This window comes from Lutjanus erythropterus, chromosome 10 (genome assembly GCF_056507025.1).
Source record: "Lutjanus erythropterus isolate fLutEry1 chromosome 10, fLutEry1.hap2, whole genome shotgun sequence".
Taxonomy (NCBI): domain Eukaryota; kingdom Metazoa; phylum Chordata; class Actinopteri; order Lutjaniformes; family Lutjanidae; genus Lutjanus; species Lutjanus erythropterus.
In genome coordinates, this window is record NC_139326.1 from 9,606,655 (window position 1) to 9,634,636 (window position 27,982).

At 40.9% G+C, this 27,982-nt stretch overlaps 1 protein-coding gene across 1 annotated transcript in view; it reads left to right on the plus strand.

Moving 5' to 3' along the window:
• The window catches only part of arb2a (ARB2 cotranscriptional regulator A), a 239,966-nt gene that overhangs the window by 59,175 nt on the left and 152,809 nt on the right, over window positions 1-27,982 (plus strand). The window contains exon 7 of the mRNA XM_084728154.1: window positions 27,296-27,514. Coding sequence (XP_084584280.1) covers window positions 27,296-27,514 — 219 coding nt within the window. The remainder of the gene's footprint in view (window positions 1-27,295; window positions 27,515-27,982) is intronic.

Consider the following 27,982-nt stretch of genomic DNA (forward strand, 5'->3'; position numbering starts at 1 on the left):
AGAGGAGTGATTTTCAGCAACAGTTACACCTGCTTGTAATTCTTCCTAGTTTGCCAGAACATTACTTTTAGTTAGAATGAACTTTGCAATTCAGAAATGAATCTTTCTTTAGGTACGTTTCCTTATCGACTTTATGACATGTTTAGGGTGTCAAGATTCTCCAAATCCAGAACTTGATTTGACTTTTGCTGTTAAGGTCACAGTTTCGTTTAATTTTTTGATTTAACCAGATTCTTTTAGCACTGATGGCTATGCTATTTTTAAACTATCGAGTCCTGATTAGATTGGTTTTATGCCCAGATGTCGTTTACATTTTCAAATTCTTGTTTAAAAAGATCTAGAGCCACCTGTGGCTCTTTTGCCCCTCTCGAGTGGCTCCTTTTGGCTTTGACAGAACAATAAAAGGAAAAAAACTGCTCTTTTTTGTGATATATATTTATCATTGTTGTAGACCTAAAGTCATTCTCACATTCTTAAATTGTAAAAATATGTAGCTTATACAACAAATTTTAAAAAAAGTTTTAATATTTTCTAATAGTTTTTGTCATGGGCTACATTCACAGCTCACGCCTTTTCCTCCAGATTTTGCTGGTATCTTATCTTGAGTCTTCCTAGTCTGGCTATGGATGCCAAATCCAAAAAAGAAAAGCCCACTGGGAAAATGAGGAGTTATTTTTTGGCCCATAATGGCTCTTTTGATAGTAAAGGTTGCTGACCCCTGGTCTATATGGTATCAAATGTGATGTAATGGCTGGTAAGCCACGCTGTATCGACTTTGAAGTGTTGTTTTTTTCTTCAGATATGCGCCAGACATGCACTAGCAAGTAGGCGGGGGTGGAGAGAATAAAAAATACTGGGAGAATCAAAATTTCTGCCTTTGATTTTGATTATTGAAATGGAAGCTCATTTCTGTCGATTTTAGATTTAATATTGAAATTGTGACACCCCTAAAGATTTTACAGACACATGCCTTTAAATGAATTCATTCTCAAAAATAACAGCAAAGTCTGAGGATGTGAATTTTCACATTGCGGACTGTTTACTTTCTTTTTGGATCCATCTATTCCTCCTTTTCTTAACCACCTCCTCTTTTTTTTGCTAAGCAACGTACTGTGGTGAGCCCTCAGAATCCCTGTATTGTGAGTCTGCAGCAAAAGGAGGATTACTAGCCAACTGTTTGCTGTGTCACTCTAAAAATTGCCCAGGATTCAATACTACTTAAAGCAAATTTACTGAATAGCTTGTCATTGTATTAAATTTTTTACCACAGCATTGAATATTTCTTTTTGTGTGCTTGTTTTGTGTGCTTTTTTGATATGCCACCAAACCTTGTAGACACATCGACAATTAATTCCCATGCTTTTTTAAAGCTACAGATCTACATCCAGTGAAAAAAGTATGGGAAATTATTGTCTTCATTCCCAAGATTTATTTCTACTGACTGTCTTTAAAGTCTGTACTTAATTGGGAAAAGAACGTTTAAGTATGCTGCTCCCTCGGCTTGGAATCAGTCGCAAATTCACCTAAAACTTAGGTACCTGTTCTCACTGGACACTTTTAAAGTGTTTCTGAAAGACTTACAAAGAGGTGCATCTGGCTGTACATGTTTGGATATAGTAAATGTAGTAGCTTTTCCTCTGTTTTTCTTTTTATATTGTTTGTCTTGTGTCTACAACTGTGTTATCTGTGCTGCTGCCTGTCTTGGCCAGGACATTTTTAAAAAAAGAGATTCATAATCTCATCGAGTCTTTTCCTCCTGGAGTTTTCAACTGGTTATGAAACAGTCTCAGCTTAATACTGATGCCTTTATAAGCATATAACAGAAGCATAAGCAGTTTCTAAGTAGTTATTCTTAATGCCATGCTCTAGGTTGGACTGTCCTTGAAATCAGATGAGCAACACAATGCTGTGTTTACATTTTCCCAGCCGAAGTTGCAGTGAGTCGTATGATACTTAGTTAAAAGGAAAAAGAAGGATTTTTTTTTTTTAATTTAGATAACGTTGTTTTTAATGTTATATTTTGTGGTGATGGCAGAGGAAACACCACCACCGTTGTCCACGAGGGCCTCCAAAATCAGCTAAATATAAACGTTTCTTGTAGAATCTTTAAATAGAAAATAAATAAATATAAAGATATTTTAAATCTAGCTATCAGGTTATTGTACAGTATGTTAGAAAGTTTATAAAGGAATGTTTGCCTCTAAGATTTTATGGTACAGTACGTTGCATAATACAATAAGAAAAAAAAAAATAAAATTTATATCTATCAACAGGTCAGGATTCCTTTGCCAAGATATTCCCCCATCCTGCAGCTGAATGAGCAAGAAAACAAAAGCTCACCCTTTTTTCTCTTATTTGCTCTTCTTTACACACTATTTGCTTCAAATCTGCTCTGTCGTCCTCTAAATGCAGTGAATCCGACAGTTATTTTCATTCCCTATCCGCCCCGTCTGTATTTCTTCCTTATTTTATTTTTTTTTCCCTTGAAGCTTTGGAGCAAAGCAATTGTGTGAAATGTTTAAGCCTCAGTGTGTGGTAGATGAAAATAACACAAAGGAGGAAAAAAAAAAGTCACTGCTATTAGTGGACGTGTGGAGACTGACTGTCCTTTCTGTCTCTTTCTTTGCCTGGCAATGTTAGCAAACCCACCTTTAGGCCTGCATCATAAGCAGATTATGAGTAATTGTAAGTGTGTATGTTTTTTGAAGGGGGGTGTGGTGCGAGGGTGAATGGAGCGTCCCTCCCCCCATCAAGTGGCTTTGCCTTACCCGCCCGCCGCCCCACTGAGCCGGGGTTTGATTCTGGCAGTGGCAGCTCTGTCAGAGATCAAAATGGGCACTCCCCCTACTGCATTCTCTGCCTCTCAGGAGTACCTGCAGTATGTGGGTGAGTGGACAGGTCCTGCACTCGCACACATGCTGGTAATTGTAAGCACATATGCATAAACACACACAGCAGCGTCCTACCTTCCACTGTGTTACCAAGCAGAGAGTAATATACATATTTAAACTCGATGCAGCAGGAGGAGGTGTCGCCGCTCGCTTGTTTGTCGTTTGCATTTGTGTTTGCACAGATCTATTTTCTCGAATAAAAGTTAGGTGTTACTTGTCAACCTTGAGACCTCAAAAACAGGAGGGTTTTGAAACCAAAACAGAGGGTCTGTGGGTTCTCCCCCCGAAAAAACTTGAGTTTCACGGACTTTGTTTCATTCTAATGACTTTTTAAGAATGAAAGCAGCAAAATAATTAGTACACCTTCATTGTAAAAATGAAAAAGTTGTGAAAACTCGTATTTCAAGGCAACTTCCTCTAATAGATTTTTGAGTTTTGAACCCAATGCAAACTCTGAAGTTTTTAAAAAGTTTGACCAATTATCAGTCCTTACGGCATAAACTCACTGAAGTGAAAGTGATTAAAGGTTAATATTTTAATATTTTCAATTAACACCATTTAATTTTCAGGCATTTTCATGACAAAGGTTGACCAAATTTTGAAATGCAAATTTCTTTGAATTTTTAAAACTCAAAATTTCAAATTCAAATTAATTTGAAGAAGAAAAGATTGTAGGTCGGCAAGACTTTTTTGTTGTTCATTTCAAAACTTAAGCATTTGCAGTAAGTTGCCTTGAAATTTTCTGTTGTCTCAACTTTTTTTTACAGTTTCTTTTTGGCTAGATGCCTGCAGATGATCTATAATTATATGCTAAAAATATGGAGATTTCATACTTTTCTCTGTTTGATCATTTTAAACTGAATATTTTTTGGTTTTGGACTGAAAAAATGAGACGTTTAAAGACATCACCTTGGACTTTAAGAAACTGTGATGGATATCTTACTTTTTTTCTGACATTTTTTAGACATAGCATCCCGAGATTAAACATGAAAATTAACTTTAGCCTTTGTTGTTGTTTGATAACTGCTAATTAAATAAAACTATTTACATAGGGTAAGTTAAATTTGATTTCAGTCAAGTAGGTTTCTGACCCACTTGCCCAACCAGGCAAGTGAAAAAACTATTAATGTTGAACCCTGGGCTTGTACTCACCTACTGAGGAGAAAGAGACTTGGATGCGTTAAGAAGAAGTGGATACAGCAGCACTCTTTCGTCACAAAATGACATTTAGTGTAGCTGTATTGTTGTGCAGGTGGAAACAGTGAGACTTTTAGGGTCACGGGCTTATACACACTGCACAGTACCAGAAACAGGTTATTATAACAAAAAGGGGAAAAAAGCAGTGTAAAAAAAAATTTCAAAACGTAGTAGTAATATGGGAGAATATTGATCCCGGGAGAAAACAAGGTGAGGGAAAGACGTGAAAAATGGGAGTCTTCTAGGAAAACCATGAGGGCTGGTAAATATGTCCAGCGGCCCCATGTCCTGTTTCTCCACATCCCTCTCCTTCTGTTTTTCCATCCACCCATCCCCACCCCACACCTGAGAGAGTTGAGGGTCTGGCCGTGCCCAAGTTGACCACATGTTTGCAGGGTCAGCCAGAGTATCTGGGTGAGAGCCAGCCTGCTGAGAGCCAGAGCCAGGGCAGGCCAGGGTTTGGTTTGACCAGCAATGAGACCTGGAGAGTGGGCAGAGACTGAGATGAGATGGAGGTGGGGGGCGGGGCTGCAGCTCCATGTATCCTGCAGATTAGAGCGATACACCATCTATACACACAGGATGGGCTTTTCAACATAGCACACTACCCTGGCCATGACCGCTTGAACCGGGGAAGTGTGTGTTACAAGTGTGTGTGTGTGTTCAGGACGACATCAGAACGAGGCACTTTTTTTCTGATGGGTAATCGCAGCATAAACTTTTCACCCCACTTTCTCATGTGATCTGACTAAAACAGCATTCCATGGAAAACGCATGCGCCTTGCACCTGTGTGTGTGTGTGTGTGTGTGTGTGTGTGTGTGTGTGTGTGTGTGTGTGTGTGTGTGTGTGCGCGCGCGCGCGCGCAGCTTGTGTGTTTCTGAGCTAATAGCAATAAGAGCGGTGGACTGTGGATTACCTCTAGTTCAGACAATTATCTTTCCACCAGTCAATTCAAGGTCAGTTTTACAAACCCATTTACTTGCCAGCAAATACGCGTCAATCAAGTGTGCCTAAATGAGAGCACCATTTCACACACATCATGACATTTTGTTATTGTTTTTCTTATTTTGCCATTTCTTTAAATGTGAAATCTGTAATATATTTACTGTAATAAATTATAAAATGACTATGATATGTCATCAGAAATTAAGGAAACATGCTAATTGAAACACTGGTTTCTGTGACAGCAGTGCTAATGCTGCAAAGTCCTCATTTGAAATTTCTCTTCCAGCCCATAATTGTGTTATTGTTTGCCTGTTTCATGTTAATTGGAGTTCAAATTAACGCCAAACGTTTGCAGATTGAGTCAGTGTCTGTTTATGAGTCATAAGAAATCATTAATAGTCTTTTAGAAGGTGTAGATGTTTATAACTGTTAAATTGAGCAATATGTTAATGGGGTTTGGCGGGCAGACGGCAGACAGCCACTGAACTCCAACTTCAGAGTGCGTTAGCCTTACATTGACAGACAAAGGGCAGTTATAAACAGCTGATCATCTTACAGTCATCACTTGTCGTGGTCAGATTGCAATGTTGCACTCCTCATATGCTCCTGTTGTGTTTCTGCAGAATTCCTGAGCCTCCTTGAGTGTGTGGAGGACATATTTAATGTGGTGTCTATGGCTCCAGCTTACTATTTGGACTGCAGTACTTATTTTTAAATGCATGTGTGCTACATATTGCTCCTTTAAATGCATGCTTTTCTGTTTTTTGTAATGGCTTGTGCAATGCTTATTTTTTTCCGGAGAAGAGTACGGGGTTCCTTCTCAGTTTTTTATATGCCAACCGCTGCAGTCACATGGGCTCTTCACATGTGTGTGTGTGTGTGTGTGTGTGTGTGTGTGTGTGTGTGTGTGTGTGTGTGTGTCTTCTTTGAGTTTGTTGCTCTGCCTAATAGCCCTGGCAAGTGAATGAGGCCTGATGTTTGGAGCTTATTTAATAGGCAGTGCGCGTGCATGTGCCTGCGCTTGTGTGTGTGTGTGTGTGTGTGTGTGTGTCTGTGTGTCGGTCTTTAGCAGTGTGCCACGTCTCAAGCCCCTTATTCTTGGATAATTGTGCTGCAAGTCCTCAGCCTCCCCTTTAGCCTGAAAACCAAGCTCATTGCGGCCCCCAAAGAGCCCCCTGACAAGGTAGAGAAAAAAAAATCCCAAGTTGTCCTTGTGCATAAAAGTAGATTCTACTCTCCAACACCTTTTCAAATTAATATTTGTGATGGGCGCCATTCTGCCAGCCCCAGTTTCTGTTCCCCGCCTTTGTTCCTGCGTTTGATGTAATGGAGGCAAGGACAAAGAGGAGAGCAGGCAGAGTGTGTGAAAATGGTAGTTAAGTGGGCTTAAGGGCTCCTTCAGTACCTTCTGAAAGGCCCGGACCCTGAATAGGACCCTCGCACTGCTAAGCTGTAGTGCAGTAAACAAGACAGGTCCAGCACAAAGGTGCGTCTCAAATGAGCACAGACACCCTCCTCCTCTTTCGCCTCACCCCGTCTCACCCCGACCTCCCACCCGAATCTGACATCTGGCCAATCCCAAGATCTGTCTGAGTCCTCACTCATTCCCCCTCCTCCTTTTATCCCCCCTTCATTTTTCTGCTCTCCTTCATATCTTTTCTCTTGTTCTTTAGTGTTCCTCCGCACTCTCTTCTGGTGTGTGTGTGTTTGTGTTTTGTTGTCCTGGTCCCGGCTGGACGGCTTGCTCCCCCAAGCCAGCCTCGTCCCCAGCGCTTGGGCGGTTCGGCTCTTTTGTTTAGTTAATTGCAATGAGTATAATGTACTAGTCTCTCGGAGGTCCACGAAAGACAATTAGACAATCCCAAGAATTTAATGAGACACCACCAGCCCCAATCCCCCATACTCTCCTTTGAGAAACACCCTGCTCTCCGTTGGCACCAAGTGTGATGTAGTGAGGAGGGGGTTGCGATGCAGGTCGCCTGTCTGTGTCTGTTTGTGTGTTTACCAGATTGTTGGTCTGCCCATCAGAGAAATCACCAGAGAGAAAAGACCCAGAGAGATAAAACAGAAAGAAGAAAAGCCCCAAACAAAATAAAGTGTTCCGTCTAGATTTTAATTCTGCGTTTATATGGCACATTTCCAGGCCTGTTCCACCATGGGATTCTCATCTGAAGAACCGCTCTTCCCGGACAGGACAGACTTCCCGGGAATGTCCGTGTAATTATTAAGAGCGTTTATCCTGTTCACCCAGTGAAGGGACGGAGCACTTGACAGTGTCATCCCCGAAAGGAAGAGGGATGGCTGGGGGGCCTGGGTGATAGACGAAACCCTGGGTGGCCCTTTAAGGACTTCTCCCCAGTCCTTTCTCTGTCTTTTTTCTGTCTCTATTATTTCTCCCATGGCGTTCCCTTTCTCTGTTTCTTTTTCTGTCATACATTCCATCGTCAGCTCTCTCTAAGACCTCTCTTTGGATCATGCCAAGATAAAGCCAGCCTTTAAAACAGAGGAAATATCCATAAGTGATTCATTATATCTCTCTTCACCTCGCATGGAGATTAATTAATAATATCACTCTGCCATTGTCAAGTGCTGGTAATTCACAACCTTAAAACCTACACTTGTACCATGTCACGAAGGAAAGAGTTTTTTTTTTTCAGATATTCCCTTTGTTTTCCCCTTCTCTCCTCCATTTCTCTCATTCTTTCATTCCTGTGCTTTTTTTCCCTCCCTGGCTAATCATGGTGTTACAACAAAAGACGGGGCTCCATTATTGCATGTGTGCGTCCCAGAAGAAAGGAAATGAGAACGGGACAGAGGGTGGCCGTGGCCTGACACCGCACTATTAATCTTCCAGTAAAGCCTTGTCAGGCAGAAACGGACACAAATGGATCACTCCCATTAACTGGGGGAGTGTAGGTAAGGGCTTTAACAAGCGTTTACCAGAGTCCATTTTCTCACTAATGAAGAGGGGGAATACGCGACCTCCCAGCCAAACCTGCCAGACCGCACTTAAAGGTCTGGATGGAGGAGAAAAGGAGGGAGGAAGAAGAGCTGGAGGAGGAGAGGAGACGAAGAAGAGAATGTGTGGGCATGGATAAAAAGCTCTGCTCTCGGTGCTGACATGTTGTATGAGGCATGGTGAGAGGTTAAGGCTTGGGCCACCTTACTGCTCATCCTCTACCCATAATGGCGGGGAAAGGCCTCTGCAATGGGACAGCTGTATTCTTGTCTCCAAGACTTGTGAGTGTCAACTCCGGTCTGGAAAACCATGGCAGCCCCCACCATGATGTGGGAGAAACGACCAAAATGAAAGAATCAAACTTTATTTATACTATATATTGGCTTCAGGAGGCTCCGAATCAACTAACCCCTCCTGTCCACTATCACACCACATTCTTTGTCTTCTTTAATTTACTTCATAAACATAAAATTTGTTGTAAGTTTTGCTTTCTTCCTTCATGTTGCATCCCTTGAGCCAAGGTTATAACATATGGGGGTTCGTCCGTGATATAAACCTGTACAATAAATGCAACTACAAGTTCTTACAGGGACTGTTTACCACAAATTTGCATATTTTTTCCTCTGGCTTCTAGTGCTGCGAATTTTTGAGATATTGGCCATAGAGATGTCTGCCTTCTCTTGAATATAATTGGACCAAAAGACACTCGGGTGCTCCAAGTGTCAGAACTCAATATTTGAAAAAACTCAGCAGCAATGACTCTCTCCAGAAATTATAACCTGCTTACTCTAATCCACAGACCTTGTTTTGAGCAACCTTTCTACAGTAGACTCTACCAGAACTACTTTGTTTCAGCAGAAGAATATATTGGAACTGCTTTATTTCTACTAGAAAGAAAATAATTCCTAGATGAAACTGCTCACAATAAGGTCTGTGGATTATCTTGAGTAACCATGACATGGTTTCTGGAAAGAGACATTGCTGTTAAATTTTCATACGTATTTTTTGGTGCTTTGAGCCCCAATAGCCAAGTGCCGTCTAGTTCCATTATACTGGGAAGAAGGCATCACTCCAGCCTTTATCTCTAAAACCGAGCAACTCACAAATAGCACTACAGGCCAGAGGGAAAATATGTATTTATGATTATGGGGTTAACATAAAAAAGCTTAAAGGAGCATAACTTTCAGTAGAAACATTTAAGTAAATAAAACATTTAAAATGAATATAATAAAGCCATAAGTCTTGGACCCTGGGAACAACCAAGAGAAACCCCAGAGGATCTGAGAGATCTAGTGGGCACATGTCCTCAAACAAAGTCAGACAAGTAGATGGGAGCCTGATCATTCAGTGACCATTAAAAGAATCAATCAATTCAGGTAGCCAAAGCAGTGATTCTCATCAAACCAGTTTCTGCTCACATGACTAAATGCAAGCAAAGATGTGAACACCCATATGTGGCCACAGTAGATTCATACACACACAGTTTGTCCTGTGTCCTTTTTTCCAATTTCTGTAATAGATATTCACGCACAAGGGCGCACAGTTGTCGCATTCTTTGACACCCCAATCTTTTGGGAGAAAGACAGAGGGCCACTTTGGTAGGTGTCATCTCATAAGGGGTTTGCATTTATGCGCTATGTTTTAAACATGTGTCTGTCATCTTCCCGAGCTGTCTCCCGAGCTGTCATGTCTGTGGCCAGAGTTCTGTCCACACAGCTCAGAAACCTGCTGGTTCTGTGGCACGGCTCTCCGGGATGTCTCCGCATCACAACCACACTCCCAGAGGGGTGTGTGTGTGTGTGTGTGTGTGTGTGGTTTTGCATGTATATGCGTGCCGGGTGTGTGTTTGTATCTGTGAGTTAGCGGGGGAGACTTGGACGTTGAATTTCTAATGCGTGATGTCCCTCGTCCCTTGACGCGAGCTGGATGGGCAAGTGATGGTTTTTGAAAAGCCACATGATAATAAGAGATGTGTTGGAAATGTATCAAAGATCAAGCTGTGGTGGCTTCGTGTAATTCATCACTGCGCCTCCAGATGTCAAAGTGTAGTTTAAGTCAGTGAACATGCAAACAGATACTTGTAGGCACAATATGTAAGTTCTGCCGCAGTGGGTCTCACATTAAAACAATAAGATTACTGCTGGAATGAGACCTAAAACACGGAAATGAGTTAACGTATTAGCACTTCTGTTTTCTTCGTCTCAAAGTCAGTGGGTTTTTTGAAAGGATTTATTGTTAAATGTGTGGTTAACATTTGCTTAAGAGAGCTTCAAGTTTTCTTAAATAATAAATAGATCAATAAATACTCCATTCGTGAATTTTGAAGGTTTTAAACGTCTTTACGTGTCAAGTATCATATATTTTCGTTTGCCACAGAGCTTATTTTATGCACTAATCCAAAATCCCATTTTTTTTGTGGAGGGGACCAAAGTGATGCTAACTTCTGGGTTGGCCTAAAAAAATACATCATCTCTGCACCGCTATTTCACAAAATAAAGTAGTTAGACATTGTAAAATAGCGTAGGTTCATGAGAGTTGTTGTCTTCATTGTTAAATGTTAAGTACACAACTCAATGATACAATACTGTTCAAAAGTTTGGTGTCACCTGTTATGTCTGTGTTTTTCTTCTTCCCTTCAATAAAGCCTAGTTTAACATAAATTTAAATGAAGTGTAATGCAGACACCATATGTATTATTACATTTCAAATAGCTTTGGCTCCAAAAGAAGAATTCAGCGATTAAATATTCCATTTTGCCAATGTCCATGGTATTGCACAACAGAGCAACAATTTTTCACCAAAATATATTTCATTTTGAATTTGTTTTAGAGTCCAGAAACACTTAAGTGCCCCTAGATCATTATGGAACCACAACAGTTCTTGTAATTTGACTATGCATATTTTGGGAACCATTTTTCTTTGGGACCTCTGCAGTCTACTCAGTTGTTAGATTGAACAGGTTCAAACAATGATTTGCCAGCCCAGAGTATGTTCATTTGATATTCAGTAGTCCAGTTCCAACAGTGCTAACCCTCGACTAACCCTCTATGTCTATTTTGAAGTGAACAGCTTTGTTAACACGTTTGCTAATTCCAGCTTTTTAGAGGTATTATTGTGCACTTGACTCTGAAACAGGAATCTGTTGCTATTCGTGTTTTATGCGAGGATTTTGATGCTAAGCTAACAGCTTCTTTGACCAATGAGTGGTGTTTTTTTATATATATATATCTTTATTTAAGGAGGTACCTTTGTCTCTTTCTGCCCTTTAAGTTGTCAGTCTGGCTGAACAATTGTGCAGTGTTTTGTTCTTGATGTAGTAAACACTATTTTTTTGCAGACCCTTCATACTACATAACATCTATTTGTAAAAAGCATATTATGCAACCTAAAAGCATGAAGGACCATTCAGAAACATAGAATAGTGCTCTCAGCCATCTGACTGCACTGAATCAAGCTTTCGTGGCAGGTGACCCCAGACTTTTGAAAGGTGGTGGATTTAACAGGTTAATCATTTTCAGACGTTGTAAGGCAGAAATGTTATGTATTATACTAATAAATATTCAGAATCTCAGTAACAGAGGCTTGTCATTAATAGATCTTTTATTTACTCACAGTGGCACTCTCCAACTTGATGTCCATGCATGTCGTGTATTGAATGATTGTCTTTCTGCCTGTCCTTCCCCCCAGCCATGACACCCATGTGTGAACCCCTCTGGATAGGTTAGTTGTGCATCAAATGCTTGATAAGGCAGTAATATCACTAGATGGATGCATTTGGCTCTTGTTTTCCTCTGTGTCAAGCGGCTGTTGACAATGAGACCAGTTTCCCGAGTGCGGCCGGATCAGTGGAGCTCGCGTCATTAAAGAGATAGCAGCACACGCTGACCCGGGTGATACCGAGAGAGTGAGCAAAGAGAGGGAAGAGGAAGAGAGGCGCGGCCCAGCCCGTTTGTCTGTTATCACTGGCTCTGTGTTCCACAGGCTCCCAGGGGAAACTACGAGACGAGAGGAAGACTTCACCTTCCTCCTCCTAGACACCCCCCCCCCGCCGCCCTGTCTTTCCTAGCACTCCCGCTCCTCAGCAGCCCTCCCCTCCCGCCCCCCACGCCCCAAACATTTTTAATTATATCTTCTCCCAAGTACTGCGGCTCAGTAACCAAGGAGCTGACATTGATGCATGTGCTGATAAATCCGCAAACACTGGAAACAAGATTAACAAAGATTTTGAGGAAAGGGTGACAGCTAATTTTGCGCAATGGTCGGCGCCTCATTCAAGAGTGATGTTTTTGATAGAGCGAGCCACGCCTGAGAATTCATGCTCCACGCAGGGGAGGGTGGGGGCGCGAACATAACACGAGGAGTTCCGCGGCATTTGCACTTTTTAAATTGTTCTTTTTTCTAATCTTTTCCCCCCTCTTCGTCACTCTGGTCCCAGTCCTTCAGTCCTCCTACGGAACATTTTGCTTCTTTGGGTTTCTTATTGATTGTGCAACCATAACTTCACACAACATATTAACACTCAACACAGTGAGATAATTCACTTTACTTGATTGTCAACACATTTTGCCACACATGCCATATGTCATATTACTGAATGAACGAGGGAGACTTAAACATTTAACCTAATATAAAGTAATAATTTAAAAAAATTCTGTTATTTCTCTTACCCACTGATGGCCACAGAAATAACTTGAGAATAGACAGCAAATTCATTTGTCACATGGCAGAATGTTTTGCTGTGTTTTTACATGCATATTTACCAATGTGCCTTGTATGTTATTTTTGTTATGCATTAATATTTATTAATTGAACTTTAAATGTTTTAAATAGTTTGGGAATTGATTGAATTAGTCTGTAGATTGTATAATTTGTGTGTTGTGGTTTTTCTCTGCTATAGTGCACAGTGGGAAACATCAACAATAATTATTGCCTACATCTTTTCTGGCGTTTGTCGTCAGGATTAAAACACCTTGCTTTCACCTGCAGCTCCATTTCTTGGTTGCTGATTGGCTCCTCTGTGTCATACTCCCGTCTCAGACTTGGCTGTCCCAGTTGTCAGTCTTGTTACTCAGTCAGGTTAATTGTCCACTCTGTTTCACTTTAGTCTGGTAGGTTGAGCTGCAGGTGGAAGGAGGGAGTTTTAATCCTGCCGACAACGCCAGTAAAGATAATTACTGTTGCAGTTGCCCAAAGTACACTATGGCAGACAAACAAACACACAAACCGTAAAATCCAGAGAGAAATTCAACCAATTCCAAAAGTAATTAAAGTTAAATAATCCCAAACAATTAAAGCAAAGCTGATAAATATACATGCATAACACAAATAATAAATAAGGCACAACAATATTAGATACACGCAAAAATACTCCCATGTGACATCTTCAGTTTCTTCATCCATCTGTGAGCATTTATTCTGCTGTGTGTGTATGTGTGTGTGTGTGTATGTGTGTGTACATGTGCCAGTCTAATCAGTGTGATCTAATCAGCAGTGTGTATTGTGGAGTCTGTGACATGCCACTCCAGGCCCGTGGTCCTGTCTCTGAACTGGCTCTCAACCCACTGAGACACTGATACACACTCCTCTGAGAGAGATATCAGTCTGCCTCATCACCCACATCCACACACACACACACACACACACACACACACACACACACACACACACACACACACACACACACACACACACTAGGAGAGAGAATGAGATAACAATCATACTTCCACAGCTGATTCCCTATTTTCTCATCGAAGGAGCCACACCACCCTACCTCCTTCTTTTCTCTTTCTCCTCCCTGCAGCCAATTTCAGGTCTATACAGTAGAAACATCTTGTAGATTTCTTTTGTTCTTATTTCATGCCTCTGTCTTTTTTTTTCTCTTCCCTTTTTTCCACCTCTTTATGTGATGTCTCCCTCCTCAGAATCGCCTCCCCTGTCTGTAGGCAGCTGACAGCTTCTTTCACTTTTCTTTGTCAATTTCTCCTTCTCCCTCTCTCTCTGTCTCTCTTTTTCATCTGTCCCCCCCCCCCCTCCCCTCCATCTGCTTTCGCTTTTGTTTGCCCGGCCCCTCTCCCATCCCAACTTGATAATGAGGAATGCGGTGTGACCCTGACCTCCATCGGCCCTGCAACCACCTCCGACCCCTCCAGGTGACCTCCGGTCCCTGTTTTGACAGCTTGATTAATTACAGAGTGTTATGATTTATGAGAAAAGCAGTATGTAAAAATAATAGACAACAGGTGGTCTTAAAAAAAAAAAAAGTGGTAGAATTGAAAGAGCTTCTAGTGAGGATTGTGGTGGTGGTGGGGTTGAGGGGGCCGGTCTGTGAGAGCTGAAGAGAGAGGATGTGTTTTACAGCCGCTTTCCATGGTAAATTGCTTTCAACTGTTTTTGAAGGCTACATCGGGTTAATAGGAAAATGTCTATTGCTCCATGCATGGTTTCCTTAGTTGCCACAGCAAGGATTTCTCCACGTGTATTTGGCCGTATGGCGAGAGGATGAAGGGGATTCCAACATACATGCGTAGCTCCATGTGTGTGCTGCGAAGCATAAACCCAGCCATGTGGTAATGACACTATGGAAAATGTGCGTGAACACACAGACATACATGCATACGCACACACACAGAGATACACTCCATTCTCCGCCACCTCTGTTCTAGGTTACATCCTGTGAAAATAAGCAGAGTAAATGGCAGGACAGAGCGGCCATAGTGTTTACCCTTCACACTTCAAACACAGTTTGTGATTGGCTGTGGCGACCTCCCCTGACTCATGGACCTGTGGTGCAGCTCCACTTAGAGAGAGGTTACACTCTTGGACTGTTGGAGTGTGTGTGAGTGTCATTGTGTGCATGTGTGTGTGTGTGTTAATGCTGTGGCCTTCAGATTTATAGCCAGTTGCATGATTGTAACGTGTTACACTCTCACAGTGTACCGTATCACAGCCGATAGAAATGAATATTTTACACATATAAGAGCAAATTTCATCTCGTGAAAGGTCACACTTACCATGAAATATCACACACACACACACACCTCACATAGCAACAGCCAGCGATGTTGACAGGACCACCAGTTCTCTCTGTGGCTCTCCCTCCTAGGTCACAATAACAGGGCATGGGTGAAGGGATTCCTTTTTGACCTTTGACCCCTGGAGGTCAGCATTGTCCTGTGATGTTCAGTAAGATTAATACCCTGGGTGCAACAGCATGGTCTCATTATTCACCAACACAGTCCTGTTTACTGATGACACCCAGTGCATCACACCTACATATTCGTCAACTCATCTGAGCAGTCAAAGCCTGAATATTCTGAATATTCTATTAAAGCTATAATATGTAATAAGGTTGTTAAAAGTTACGATACTTCAGTACTTTCTCAATATCATGTTTCAAAGTGTACAGAGTTAATTATTGTATCAAAAACACCAAAACTATTTAAAAAATTTCCTCAGGTTATTCCTGCCTGAAACTTGGCATGCAGCAGCAAAACTGGACAATGTTCAGTGACTTTTTCTGTAACAGCACTGTGTGGAGATTGTGAATTTAAAATTTAAATTAGAAAAATTTAAAAACATATCCTTTTATGTGTGCTCAGGACTAGGGATGCAAATATTGTGCATTTTTCTCAACTAATTTTTTCAATTTCTTTCTCATATTAACTTCAATTTTAAGTCCCCTTTTTCAACAAATGCCTCCGTCAGACAAAATGATGTCAAATGAGCCGCAATTACTGCCATTTCTTGACTATCGATTAATTATAATACATTTTAATTGGTTAAATTCTTAGCAGAGATTAACTGATTAATGATTAATCATTAACATCCCTACCCAAGCGGTATCAAATATCATTTTTACTAGTATTGCATCAAAGTTAAAAATTCTGGTATTGCGACAACTCTAATGAATAACATTTACACATTAAAATGACTAAAAACTTTAGACATATGTTATATATTTTGAGTATATATAAACATTATGAATGTTTCTAACAGTGTACAAACACAGAGAAACTATCTTTCTTAAAATGTAGGTAGCTGCTCATTGCTATAACTTCTGGGAAAACACGAGTTAACTAAACGCAGTATTAACTCATCTATGAACTTGATTTATGTCTGAGTTATGTCAGATAGATTTTCAGCAGAAATGGTGGTTTGTTAAGAATAAAGAAAAAAACTCCCATGATCCCACGCTACTTCACATCATCAAACTACGTCTTTTGTTGCTGTTTTCATGTGAGAGACCCCTAGTGGAAGAAGATTTCTGAAGAAGATATTTCTGTATTTACTAGATAAATGTACTGTAAAGTTTTTTCTTTGTAATTTGCCATGGCATATACACACATGTACTTGTGTATTATTTTACCACGGTGGTGGGTATGTGCCTCGGTCTGTACATTCACATGCATGCATGTGTTCATGTGTCTGCAATGTTTAGATGTGTCCTGCCACTGACCCCGGCTGGCTCAGGCTGTACATATGGCCATGCGTCTCGCACCCACCGTGTGTGTGTTCATGTGTGTTAACGCACTAACTACCTGTCCAGATGGTGAAGTAGAAACATTCATCGACGGCGCTCTTTAAGAATTCACATGGTGGTGGAATTTCTTCGGTGGAACTTCAGCTGAACTGAAAGGAGCGCTCACTTTTTGGTCTCATTTAGTGTCATTGTTGGATATTTCACTGTCACCGCAGAGGTCAGACGCCTTATTTTTTTTCCAATCTTGTTCATAAATGAGATTTTGAATAGCAGCCAAATAGTGCTTTATAACCATAATCATTATAATCATCATCTTCATTTAGCACAGTATTCCTTCCTTCCTAGGCCCATTGAACTCAGGATTTGTGTCTTCCTTCCTTCCGTGCTCAGTTATTAGTGGCCTTCAGGACAGGGTTGCTCCTGGGATGCCTCCACGCCTCCTGTCTCCCCTCGTTTCGTGGCTTCTCTGCCTCCCCCTCTCTGCTCACCTCTCTCCCTGATTTATACATTAAATAGTTAGGCAGGAGGGCAGGGAGGCACCTATCATTCCATGATCTATATCTCTCTGTGCCCTCATTAAAAATACATGTGTATGCTTAGGGGAGACAATATAGAATATATAAATCAAAATGCTAACGGCGTCAGAATAAGCCTCCTGTATTTATTTCCCAATAGCTTTCCCTCTGTGGCTCAGGACTCTTCCTGCTTACTGTAATTCCTTCCCTGTGTATGTTTGATACTCTAATATTAAAGTGCACTGGAAATGTTATTAATTTATTACGCAGCTGATTTGGCAAAGCAGCACCGATGGCTGAGACATAGATTATTGTAATATTCCAGATTATTAAGTTTGTCTAATTTAGGGGTCTTAACCACCAATGGGGGTCAGCAGAGCTTCATGGGGGCTGCATGGTCAGCCATTCCCAAACATACACTTAAACTCTGATCAACATGTGAGACTAAGTCCCTATATTTCCCTGTATATTTCTAATTTCATGAGTGAGACAATTCTATGTGAACACAGGCCACAGAAAACACAGAAAACTTGCATATCTTTCCATTTTAACTCTTGTCCTGTGTTTGGGTGGATCTTCCAGTTGTTCTGTACTGTTGTTGTTATGCATGGAATATAATATGAAAGAACCATAAGTTATGTCACTTAGTCAGGGGTCATCAGTGGAGCTTAAACGATTAATCAATTAATCTATTATTAACCAACTAATCTGATAATTGATTTATCATTTTGAGATGTTTTTTTCAGTAAAAATGTCTCAAATTTCAGTTTCTCAAATGTGAATATTTTCTGGTCAGTCCTGTATGACAGTAAACTGATTATCTTTTGGTTGTGGACAAAACAACTCATTTGAGGACGTCCTCTTACACATCTGGTGAGACGTCTCTAAATGATCAGTGTAGGTGAGTTTACATTCACAGTTGCATCTTTGCGAATGACACTCTGGTATTCTGTTAAAAAAAAAAAAAAAATTGACAAATGACTTGTGTAACATTTACTTGCACAATCGATAGCTCTGACAATTTCCACCTGGACGGTGATTAATGCTACATCCACCCCCAATCTAGCAACCCCCACCCCCAACCCTGCACCTCCCTCTGTGTGTGTCATGCTGAGAGCAGATGAAGCAGGCCTCCAAACTCCGTGTGTGTGTGTGTTTGTGTGTGTGTGTGTGTTTATGTGTCTGTCCAGACACTCGGATGCTTGCATAGATAGTGGCTGAACAAAATCACAGATCCACAGACGCGGAGCATGGTAAATAATTGACACATAAAGTGGCTTTGGCATTGCGCAGTGAGTTACTCAACAGTGTCTGTGCGAGTGTCTTTATGTCTACCCTTTCACTAAGGTGCTGAAAATAGACAGATCGGGAGGAGCGAGACAGGAAGAGAAGAAATAGAAAGTGAAACAGAGAGAAAGAAATGTAAATGCGAGCATGAAAAGAAGCTGAGGCATCAGGGATCAGAAGCTGTGCTATTCTCTTCACTTCCTCCACCCCACTGCTCCACTTTGAACTCATTTATAAATATTCAGCTCCACATATAAACAATATCCAAATGAGCCCAGACATCCATGCCAAGGTTAAAAACGCTGCTGCTTATTACAGACACAACTACTTGACTAGCTCAAAAGGTTAGCCTCTCATTCTGACCTAAACTATTTGTGCTCATTAAGATCAAGAAAGAAACAATCATTACCACCGAGTCTTATTTACTTTGACCAAATTAGCGTACGACTACATTAGTGGAAGCAAACACCGAATACAGTCTTTGAACTTGAAGTGAAAAGTCGAATTTAGAGAAACTTAATTAAATGTGTACTCTTTATTAGAGGAGAAACCCATGCAGTGGGCGATTTGTTTAAAATTAACTCTGAGGGCAGATGGGGAGATGAAGCTCCAGTTTGTCTTACTTTTCCTATGTAAACATTTGTGTTGGCTGTTCAATTGATTGCTTAAACATACAGAGATGTGGGGTTAAGCAGGGGATCAAAAAAGGAAGTTGAGCACATGTATCTCATATGCACCGTATGTACAACCACATAATTTAGGTGAACCATGTCTTAATGTTGCAATTTCAGCCCATTATCTTGTTTTTGTCAACATTTTGTTGTCTTTTTTTAAAACGTAGAATCCGTGGAACTTGTCTGAGCTGAAAGATAGTTGATTGTTGAGTCTCATTCCCAGGACGTCAAATAGTGACATTTTGGTTGTTAAGACAGCACAGTATGGCTCCAGTTCTGAAATAGTAAATTACAATTAATCATTTTCAATCAATTATATGTTTTCTTTTAAAATTATTATATTTAAGATAGTTGCAACAGTTTGGGTTTCTGAAGAGCTTAACAATAGAGCCGAAAGGATTAATTGATTATGAATCGATTATTGAATCAATTGCCGACTATTTTGGCAACAGATTAATTGTTTTGAGTAATTTATTAAAGAAATATAGTCAAAATTCTCTTTAAATGTAAATATTTTCTGATTTCTTATCCCTTTATGTATGTGTTGTGAGTTATGCAACTTACTTTAGGTGAACCACGTCTTAATCGAGGTTCTAATAGAATCAGCAGAATTGGTATTTGTCCAAGTTTTCCGTAAGTGCACCAGAAAGATCTTGTGTCCAGCAAATTAATGAGTACGAGACCTGCAAGCAAGTTTTAACGGGACGGGGTCTCTGAGCAATGGGTGGAATTTTCCATCTTTCAAACTGGTGGGGGCAAGTAGGATTTTGCCACTTAATGATTCAAACCCTTGGCCTTATCCTAATTAGTGTGATAGAGTGATGACCCTAGATCATACAAAACAATTTTCATACGAATCCATGCAGCCGATTACAAGATATAACATTTTTAGCGTCTGTGACAGGTGAAATGCAATGCACTTGAATGCCTAAGCTTAGTCAGCACTCCTTGGTACGTGCCTTGATTTTTACATTGATATTTCGAAAATCTAAATTGTTTGTCGTCAAAATTCCTTTGATAACTTTATCAGTAAAGTCCATAGATGATCCTGATTAATGTTCAGAACTTCTTAGTAGAATATTAAGTCTACTCAAAGCCGTTTTTAAGATAGCTGCAAAAAATATGAAGGTTATTATTACAGCGCCATCTTGGGGTCAATGAGTAGTAGTGGGTGGAATTTGCAATCCGCCTGCAAATTTTGGTTTTCTCCTCATGATCTTTGCTGCACAAACACTTTTAGCAGGGGAAGAGGAGGAGTGGAAGAAGAAGAAACGCAAAATAGGGGTCTGTAGTGAGCGACGCTGCTTGGATCCCTAAAGACAGGCAGAGTGCAGGGTCTCTGCAGATATAGCCATGACGACACATATGTAGTGGGTCATAAGTAATGATTGAAAAGGATTAAGGTATATGAGTCTATACATTGCTTATTAGGAAAAATGTTTCATACTATCCCATAAAGAAACTATAACATAATATTATTTAGTAACCTAACATTTAAGTCTCCTTTGCAAGTACTTGCACGGCCCCCTGGGTATCGCTAGTTATCAAGAGGATGATTGATTTTGTGCTGACAGGCTGATGACAATCCCGTCTCATCCCCTCTCACATCACCCCCCTAACATCCACACATGTCTTTTCATAGCCCCAGTGGTACAGTAAGTACTCTCCCACCCTTCTGCCTTTAGAGAAACATAGCTGTGTGTTCGGTGGGGGGGGGGGGGGGGTCTCAGACTGGTGCTGTGTTAAAATGAGAAAGGGGGCACCGTGACTTAATCTGACATTACTGTGCGATCTGTGTGGTATCTCAGCCTCGGGGAGAGGGGGAGTGGGAAAAAGGAGTGAGAAAAGATGGGGATTGGATGGATAAAGGGGCCCTGCATGCAAAAAAAAAAAGCTCACGTAGAGACGGAGACAGACAAGGTCACACGGAGCAGGGTGGCCCTGACAGAGAGGGAGCGCGAGAGTGTACTTGTTATTACAGTATTTACCTTCCTTCTCAGCTGCTTCATACCTCTTCATTGAGGCTTTTTTTTCTGTCTTTCTCCTTCCTGTTTTTTCTTGTTTGATGCAAACAAATTGCGATGCCAACGCTTTGCTGTCGCTTATTTCCCAACTTCGCCTTTCTTCTCGGTCAGCCATTGTGCCTCGTTCAGATCTCAAACCCGACTGTAGCCTGCAGACATCCCTCCCCTCCTCCTCCTCTTATTGGGTATGCCATGCTGGGTGACCCTTTCCCCCTTGTCAGTCAAGCCTGAGCAGCGAATCGGGAGCTGCGTATTGCTGAAACGAGGAAGTGAAGGCTGTTGAGAAAAGGGAGCGCCGTTTGCCCTGATCCTAACAGCCCCCCGACAGAAAAACTAATAAAGTAAGCTGCCCGAGATCCAATTTCAATGGGCGCCTATAGGCTGCATGCTAATTCCTGATACATAAATGCACTAAAATACAAGTGCGATGCGAAGAAGAGCATTTATATGCTCCTATTCAGCAAACAGCCACACATAAAACCTCAAATTCACGCAACCATACCATTCACTTTCCTCACTGCATGCACCCGTGACCGCTATCAGCCATGCTTTGTACCTGTCAAGTGCTGTCCTTTTCCCTGTGCCCAAAGCCCTGCTCGCTACATGAGAGCTCTCACATCAAAGCTTCGCTGAGCTCCACACGCACAGATGAAACACCCTCTCACTCCGGCCGCCTCACTCCCCGCTCCCGCACATTAGACACATTTCATTTCATTACAACGCCACTGGAAAAATAGAGGTGCTGCTGTCTTAAAGGGACATCTTATTTACTCTCCCTCGCACTTGTGTACTTGCTCACGTGGACACACACACACACACAGACACACACACGCTATCTGCTTTCTTTTCCAATAATGCGACTGGAAGGGAAAATAATGATCTGTTAGCATCAAAGTTCTAGTGGACAAGCGGCATCTAATTTGACCGTAAAGAGGACACATCATTGTCATCAAAGAGTATTGACGATATTGTTAAAACAGCGCAGTGCAGCTCGAGTTCTTTAATGGCAATTCAAAAATGATGCTTAATATCATGATATTTATTAGCATCATATTTGATTTCTTTTTAAATTATTTTTTTCACAATACATTGCAGATAGAAGTAAGAATTTGGGTTTCTTAAGAGCTTCACAATGATTCATCATTTATGAATCGATTATTAAATTAATTGCCCACTATTTTGATAAGCGATTAATCGGTTTGAGTAATTGTTTAAAGAAAATTTCTCTGATTTCAGCTTCTTAAATGCAAATATTTTCTGGTTTCTTTATTTCTTTATGATAATAAACTGAATATCTTTGAATTCTGGGAAAAACCAAGACATTTGAGGACGTCATCTTGGGTTCTGGGAAACATTGATCAACGTTTTTTAACATTTTCTGACATTTTATAGACCAAACGACTTATCAAATCAGATTAATCAACAAAATAATTGTTAGTTGCAGCCCTACTTCACAACGTTGCATGTGGGGAGAGCGGGTGATGACGGAGGAAGGGTTCCATCACGATGATGAGACAAGCCCTGGTTTCCGTAGCAGCGGCAGCCTTTGTTGTGCTATCTGGTGCGGGACAGGCCGACAAAGGAGCGCTAAGGAGCGTCCGAAGCAGGGTGATGGGGGTCGGGGTGCCCCCCCTCAGAGGGGTCGGGGCGACCCTCTTGACCGCTGGCCCCGGGGCAGGGACTCAGTGTGGTAGTGGCACAGGGGCACCCACAGGGCATGGGAAGAGACTTAGCCTGCATACTGCAGCAGAAAGACAAGTCTGACCCAACGCTGGAGCACCGTGTGTGTGTGTGTGTGTGTGTGTCTCATTGGAGGCAGTGTGTGTGCACAGGACAAAGGCAAAGTGACCCAATGTTAGCAATGTGTGAGAGAGAGATTTAGTGGCATAAAAAGCGACGTGACCCAAGGTTTGCAATGTGCATTTGTGTAAGATTCACACTTTGACAGCACATCACAACACAAAGATCAGATTTAGCAGGTGTATCCAGTGTGTGTGTCTGTGGGAGAGACTTAACAGTTAGCTAGAAACACAAAGACCGAATGACCTAAGTCTAGAGGGGTGTCTGGAGAGATTTAGCTGTCACAAACCAACGCAAAGACGAGGATGATGAACATTAGCTCTGTGGGAGAAATTAGTTCTGTGGGATTTAGGGAAAGCGTTGTCATTGTGCTTTTCAATTTAAATATTGTGTCTTTTTTTCTCTAAGAACATTTGCTATTTTTTATGTAGATAGGTCCGTATATAATTAGACAATTATAGTGTCAAATTAGTGTTTCTCTTATAAGAAAAACATTGCAAAATAAAAGAATCCATTTATAAAAGAGCCTTATTTCAATGGAAGTTAAAATTATTTAAAAAAAAAATGTTAAGAAAAAAATTACAATCAATCCTACAATCAAGCATTTGACTTATTGTTGTGTATTTGGTTGATGGAGAGGAAGAATGAGAGGAGGAAGTGTCTGGACAGGCAGAGCAGTGTTGTCCTGACACCAGCACAGACCTCTCAGTGTTCAAATAAATGATGGTTTCCGACATGGAGGTGAACTCGGCGGCCCCGCTCCTCCAGACTAAGTACGCCGACGACACTGGTCGCCTTTACAGCAATGTCCTTCTGGGTGACTGGACAGCTGAAAGGGTTAGCACTGTTAGCTCGTTTAGGTGTTAGCCTCTCCAGAGGAGGAAAGGCCATATATAGGCTATAGGCCACTAAGGGTTAGCATACGGACGCTAAAGGCTAGGAACCGGGCCACTTGAGGTTACCCAATAGTGTGCTTAAGGCCAGGAAGGGTTATTGACCAGTAAGAGCACTGAAGACCAAACATGGTTGTAGGCCACTCAGGGTTAGCATCACAACACGTGGAGCAGTGTTGCTAAACCATTAACTCTTGGCCTCGTGAACCAGGATTAAGGGAAAGGAGAAATGCACACAAAGTGATGGGACGGTTAAGTGCAAGAGGCTTTTCCTCCTGTCAGTGGGAAATTTGTGGACGCTACATTGTGCCTTTCATTTAGTCTTTTTTTAAGTTAATTCATATAAACATTTTATTGATAAGTACTGAATTTAATCATTTATTGATTTGAAATATTATTGTTTTTATGATGTTGCTGCCATAGGCTGAACTGGTCTTGTCAGTTATTTTATCAGGCTGCCACCAGTGGGCAGTGGCACAAAGCTGGTGTGGATCTGGTTTGACTACATCTCTCTCTGTCTCTCCTTCCTTCCTTCTCTCTCTATCTTAATCGTTTTAGTATCCATCTCTACCTCTTCTTTCTGCTCCTCACTCTTTCTTTCCTGTCTCCCTCCATCTCTTCCGCTCCCTTGTTCCCTCGCTTGCTCCTGTTTCTTCTTCATCAGGCGATCCGTCTGTCTGCACTGGTGTGTCTGAACTTCTGTATTTGTGTGCAAATGTCTCTGTGATGTCTGAAGGCTGAATTAAGTCTCCTTAATAGATCTTCGTCCATAGGCTCTTCAACTTCACTTTTTCTGCTTTATGTACGCGTACATACAAGGTTCAACGTTAATGGGTTTTTTTTCACTTGCAAATCAACAATTGTACAAATGTACAACTTGTTTCATGAGCTGTTCTTAATGTACAAGGTGATGTCTTTAAATGTTTTCTTTTGTCTTATTCTGTTTAATATGATAATAAGCAAAGAAAAGCAGGAAATCTCTGTATTTTAAAGGCTGAAAACGGCATTTTTTTCTGCCATTATGTATCTTTTTTTTTTTTTATTTAAACAATTAATTTTCAAAATAGTTTAAATTCCTTTACCTTTACCAGTTGTGTTTTTCCAAGTGCACAGCTGGACTTACTTCTCCAACATGACATTTCACTTCCCCTGAGATACACACACAGACTAATAAAAATACAAGTTTGGAGAAACTCCAGCTACCTAGAATTTGCATACAAACTATAAAGTGGACATTTTTGGACAGTTTTTTACTAAGTCATAGATCATTTTCTAAATTGCCATTAGACTGTCTGTGCCTTGGAGTAAAATGCAAAACTTCATCCCATCATTTTACGGATGTATCAGGAAATTATTTAAAGCTGAAATTAGAATTTCAAAATACAATTTGTTGAATTTTCAGTGCTGTTCAGAAGCAGCTATAAAAGTTAAGTGATTGTAACACAAACTTTAAATGTAATCATGTCCAATTTTACTTACTTAACTTGTTTTTTTAAGTTAATTATCTTTATTTCTATTAAGTATTACATTACAAATATGTCCAGCAAGGGAAGGAGAGACTTGTCTGAATTTGGAAAAGGAGTGAGAATCAGTCAAATTTTTTAATCTGTGTAAAAAGTGAGAAAGTGTCATTTTTTCCGTCGTCAACACACGGCAGGTGCTAAGGGAAGGGGTGTGTGGCAGGTTTGATGTCGACGGGCACAGGAGGGACACACACTCATGCTGCGTCAACGGAAGACAAGCACATTGTGTTAACACTTATTAAGGAAGAGGAGACGTGCCGCCTTGAGGAGATAGTGTGTGATGGCGATGTGCAGAGGAAGCTGAACAACGCCGCTGCTGCCTCTCTTAACTCCCTCTCACATCTCCTAAAGGTCTTTTTGTCAGCACTCATGTCTTCGTACTCCTTAGTGTGTGTCTTCTCTGTGTGTATGTGTGTGTGTGTTTGCACAGGCGTACACCCCATAAGTTTGAGTCTTTGGGGTGTGTGTGTGTATTCACAATGGGGGTTTGTGTGCGAAAAGCACAAGCAAAGTGAAACAGGAATCCATCCATTTCCTGCTTTAGTTTCATAGTGCTTGGGACAATAAACACAGTTAATTAAAAAGGCTTCCAAGTTGAAGAAGTCACTAAAGGCTAGGAGAAAACTTCCTTTTCTCCACAATACATTTCCTCTCTGTCACTCTTTCTTATTATAACCACTTCAGTGTATTTTTTTTCTTACAAATTTTCCACATTTTAACTTCTTTTAATTTGTTGCATTTTGAAGTAGTGCGCTGATTATTATTAATGTTAATTAAAATATTAATTTTGCAGTTTTTAAAAAGAGAAGAGGTAGAAGTTTCAAGTCACACACACACACAAACACATGCACATACACAGATCCATGTGCAGCTAACTCTTCCGTTGAGTGATGGTGGGATCGATTGGGTTTGATATTAAGTGACACATGGCCTTTGGAGTCACTAAATGCTACTCACCAACTGAAACCGCTGCCGCTGAATTCCAATCCCCCAGTTACTTCTCAGGCTTGTCCCGGCAGTGACACTCTCTCCTCTCTCTTTCTCTGCCATTTCTTTCATTCTAGATTTGCATCTTTTCCCCACAGTCATCCCACAGTCTGTGTCTTTTTAAAGTGATGTTTGTTACAGTATTATTTGCTCATAGATATCCACACCAGACCTGGACTAAGCAGGAACGTTTCTGAACTTTAATGTAGCAGAGGTTACCATGGGGTGTTTCCTTATAGCTTTGACTAAGTTAATGTAAAAAGTAAAAATGACACAGACTGTTCTGTCAACATTTTAGGCTTAAGACAGTTCATATATGCATTTTAAAAAGACAAATAACAAACAATTAAAAAGGGAAAATTACACAAATTCCCTTGTTGCTCCTTTAATTTAGAATTTCTTATAGATTTTCCTCTCACACATATATTTTATGCTCTTTTATGCATTATTTGTTTTATTGATATGCTGTGGATGCAGAGTCCTCTCCCCATAGACATTTTCTACTCTTCTTTGATGCATTTTGTCTTCTCAACCTGCTTAATTTTTATCTTATATTTTACATCACAAAGCATGAAAATGTCCACACAAATAGTTTGTTATATTTAGGGCCTGATCGATATAGGATTTTTTTAGAGGGGAAAAATTTACAGATTACCTATATGGTGGCTGATACAGTGAGTTTTAAGCTGGCTGCTTAACTATGCAAAAGTACTTAGAAGGCTATTTTCTTAAACAAATAAGAATATTATTTATTTTATTTAACATATACGTATGCCATATAATTAGAGGAAAAAATAAAGAATAAATAAAAACTAAAATAAAATACTGTCAGTCAATTATGAACAGGGAGCTCCTCTTGTCTTAATGTCCCCCACTGTGTGACATCTAAATCTCCCCAAGCAGTTTTCTGCATTATATGGTCTTTAAAAAAAGTTTTCATATAGGTCGAGGTGATATATCTGTGATATCAGGCCAATGTTGTGCTCTAGTTATATTATGCTATATAGATATAGATAGTTAACAGATTGAAATCACACTTATTATTACAGTATCTGATGTAGATGATGTTGATACCATGGCTCTAAAACACAAATATATGTCTTTTTTTAATTTGTTGCAGGAGGGCTACGGTGTGATGGTGCTCAACCCCAACGAGAACTACCTGGAGGTGGAGAAGCCAGCCAAGTCCTCCCCTCTGCCCTCTCCTACTGAACCCTCGGACGAACCCGCTGAGAAAAGGGAACGCAAAGACGACAAAGAGGGCAAAAAGAAGAGGGAATTTTATGAGAAGTACCGTAACCCGCAGAAGGAGACGGAGACTGAAAGGATCCCTATACGGGTAAGTCAGAGAGGCACGGAGGGGGGAGGTAGGAGAGAGACCGAAAAAAGGAAGGCAGGAAGGAAGAGCCAGGGTGGAGGGACAGAAGGACAGACGCTCATCAAAAGTGGACGCGATGGGGGGGAGGTGGATGGAGTGACAGTTTAGGGTCGTGGGAGGAGGTAGGAGAAGAGACATAGGTGAGAAAAAACGGGAGGGAGAAGGAATTTTGGGCAAGTTTGGAGGAGACAAAAGATGCGAAGAAGGTAGTTGGGGGGGAGGAGGAAGGGAAGGTGGGAGGCGGCTAGCTGAGGAAGCTAGGGAAGGAAATGTTAGGTAACAAGGGATGAAGGGAGGATGGGAGGCAGAGGGAGAAAGAGAGGCTCTTGTGTGGTCAGCCTGTGTGTGAAGAGGTTGGCCGTGCTCCAGTCGCCTCTCAGTGAGCAAGTGTTAACCACATGGCTACCTCCCTCTCTCCCTCTTCCTCTC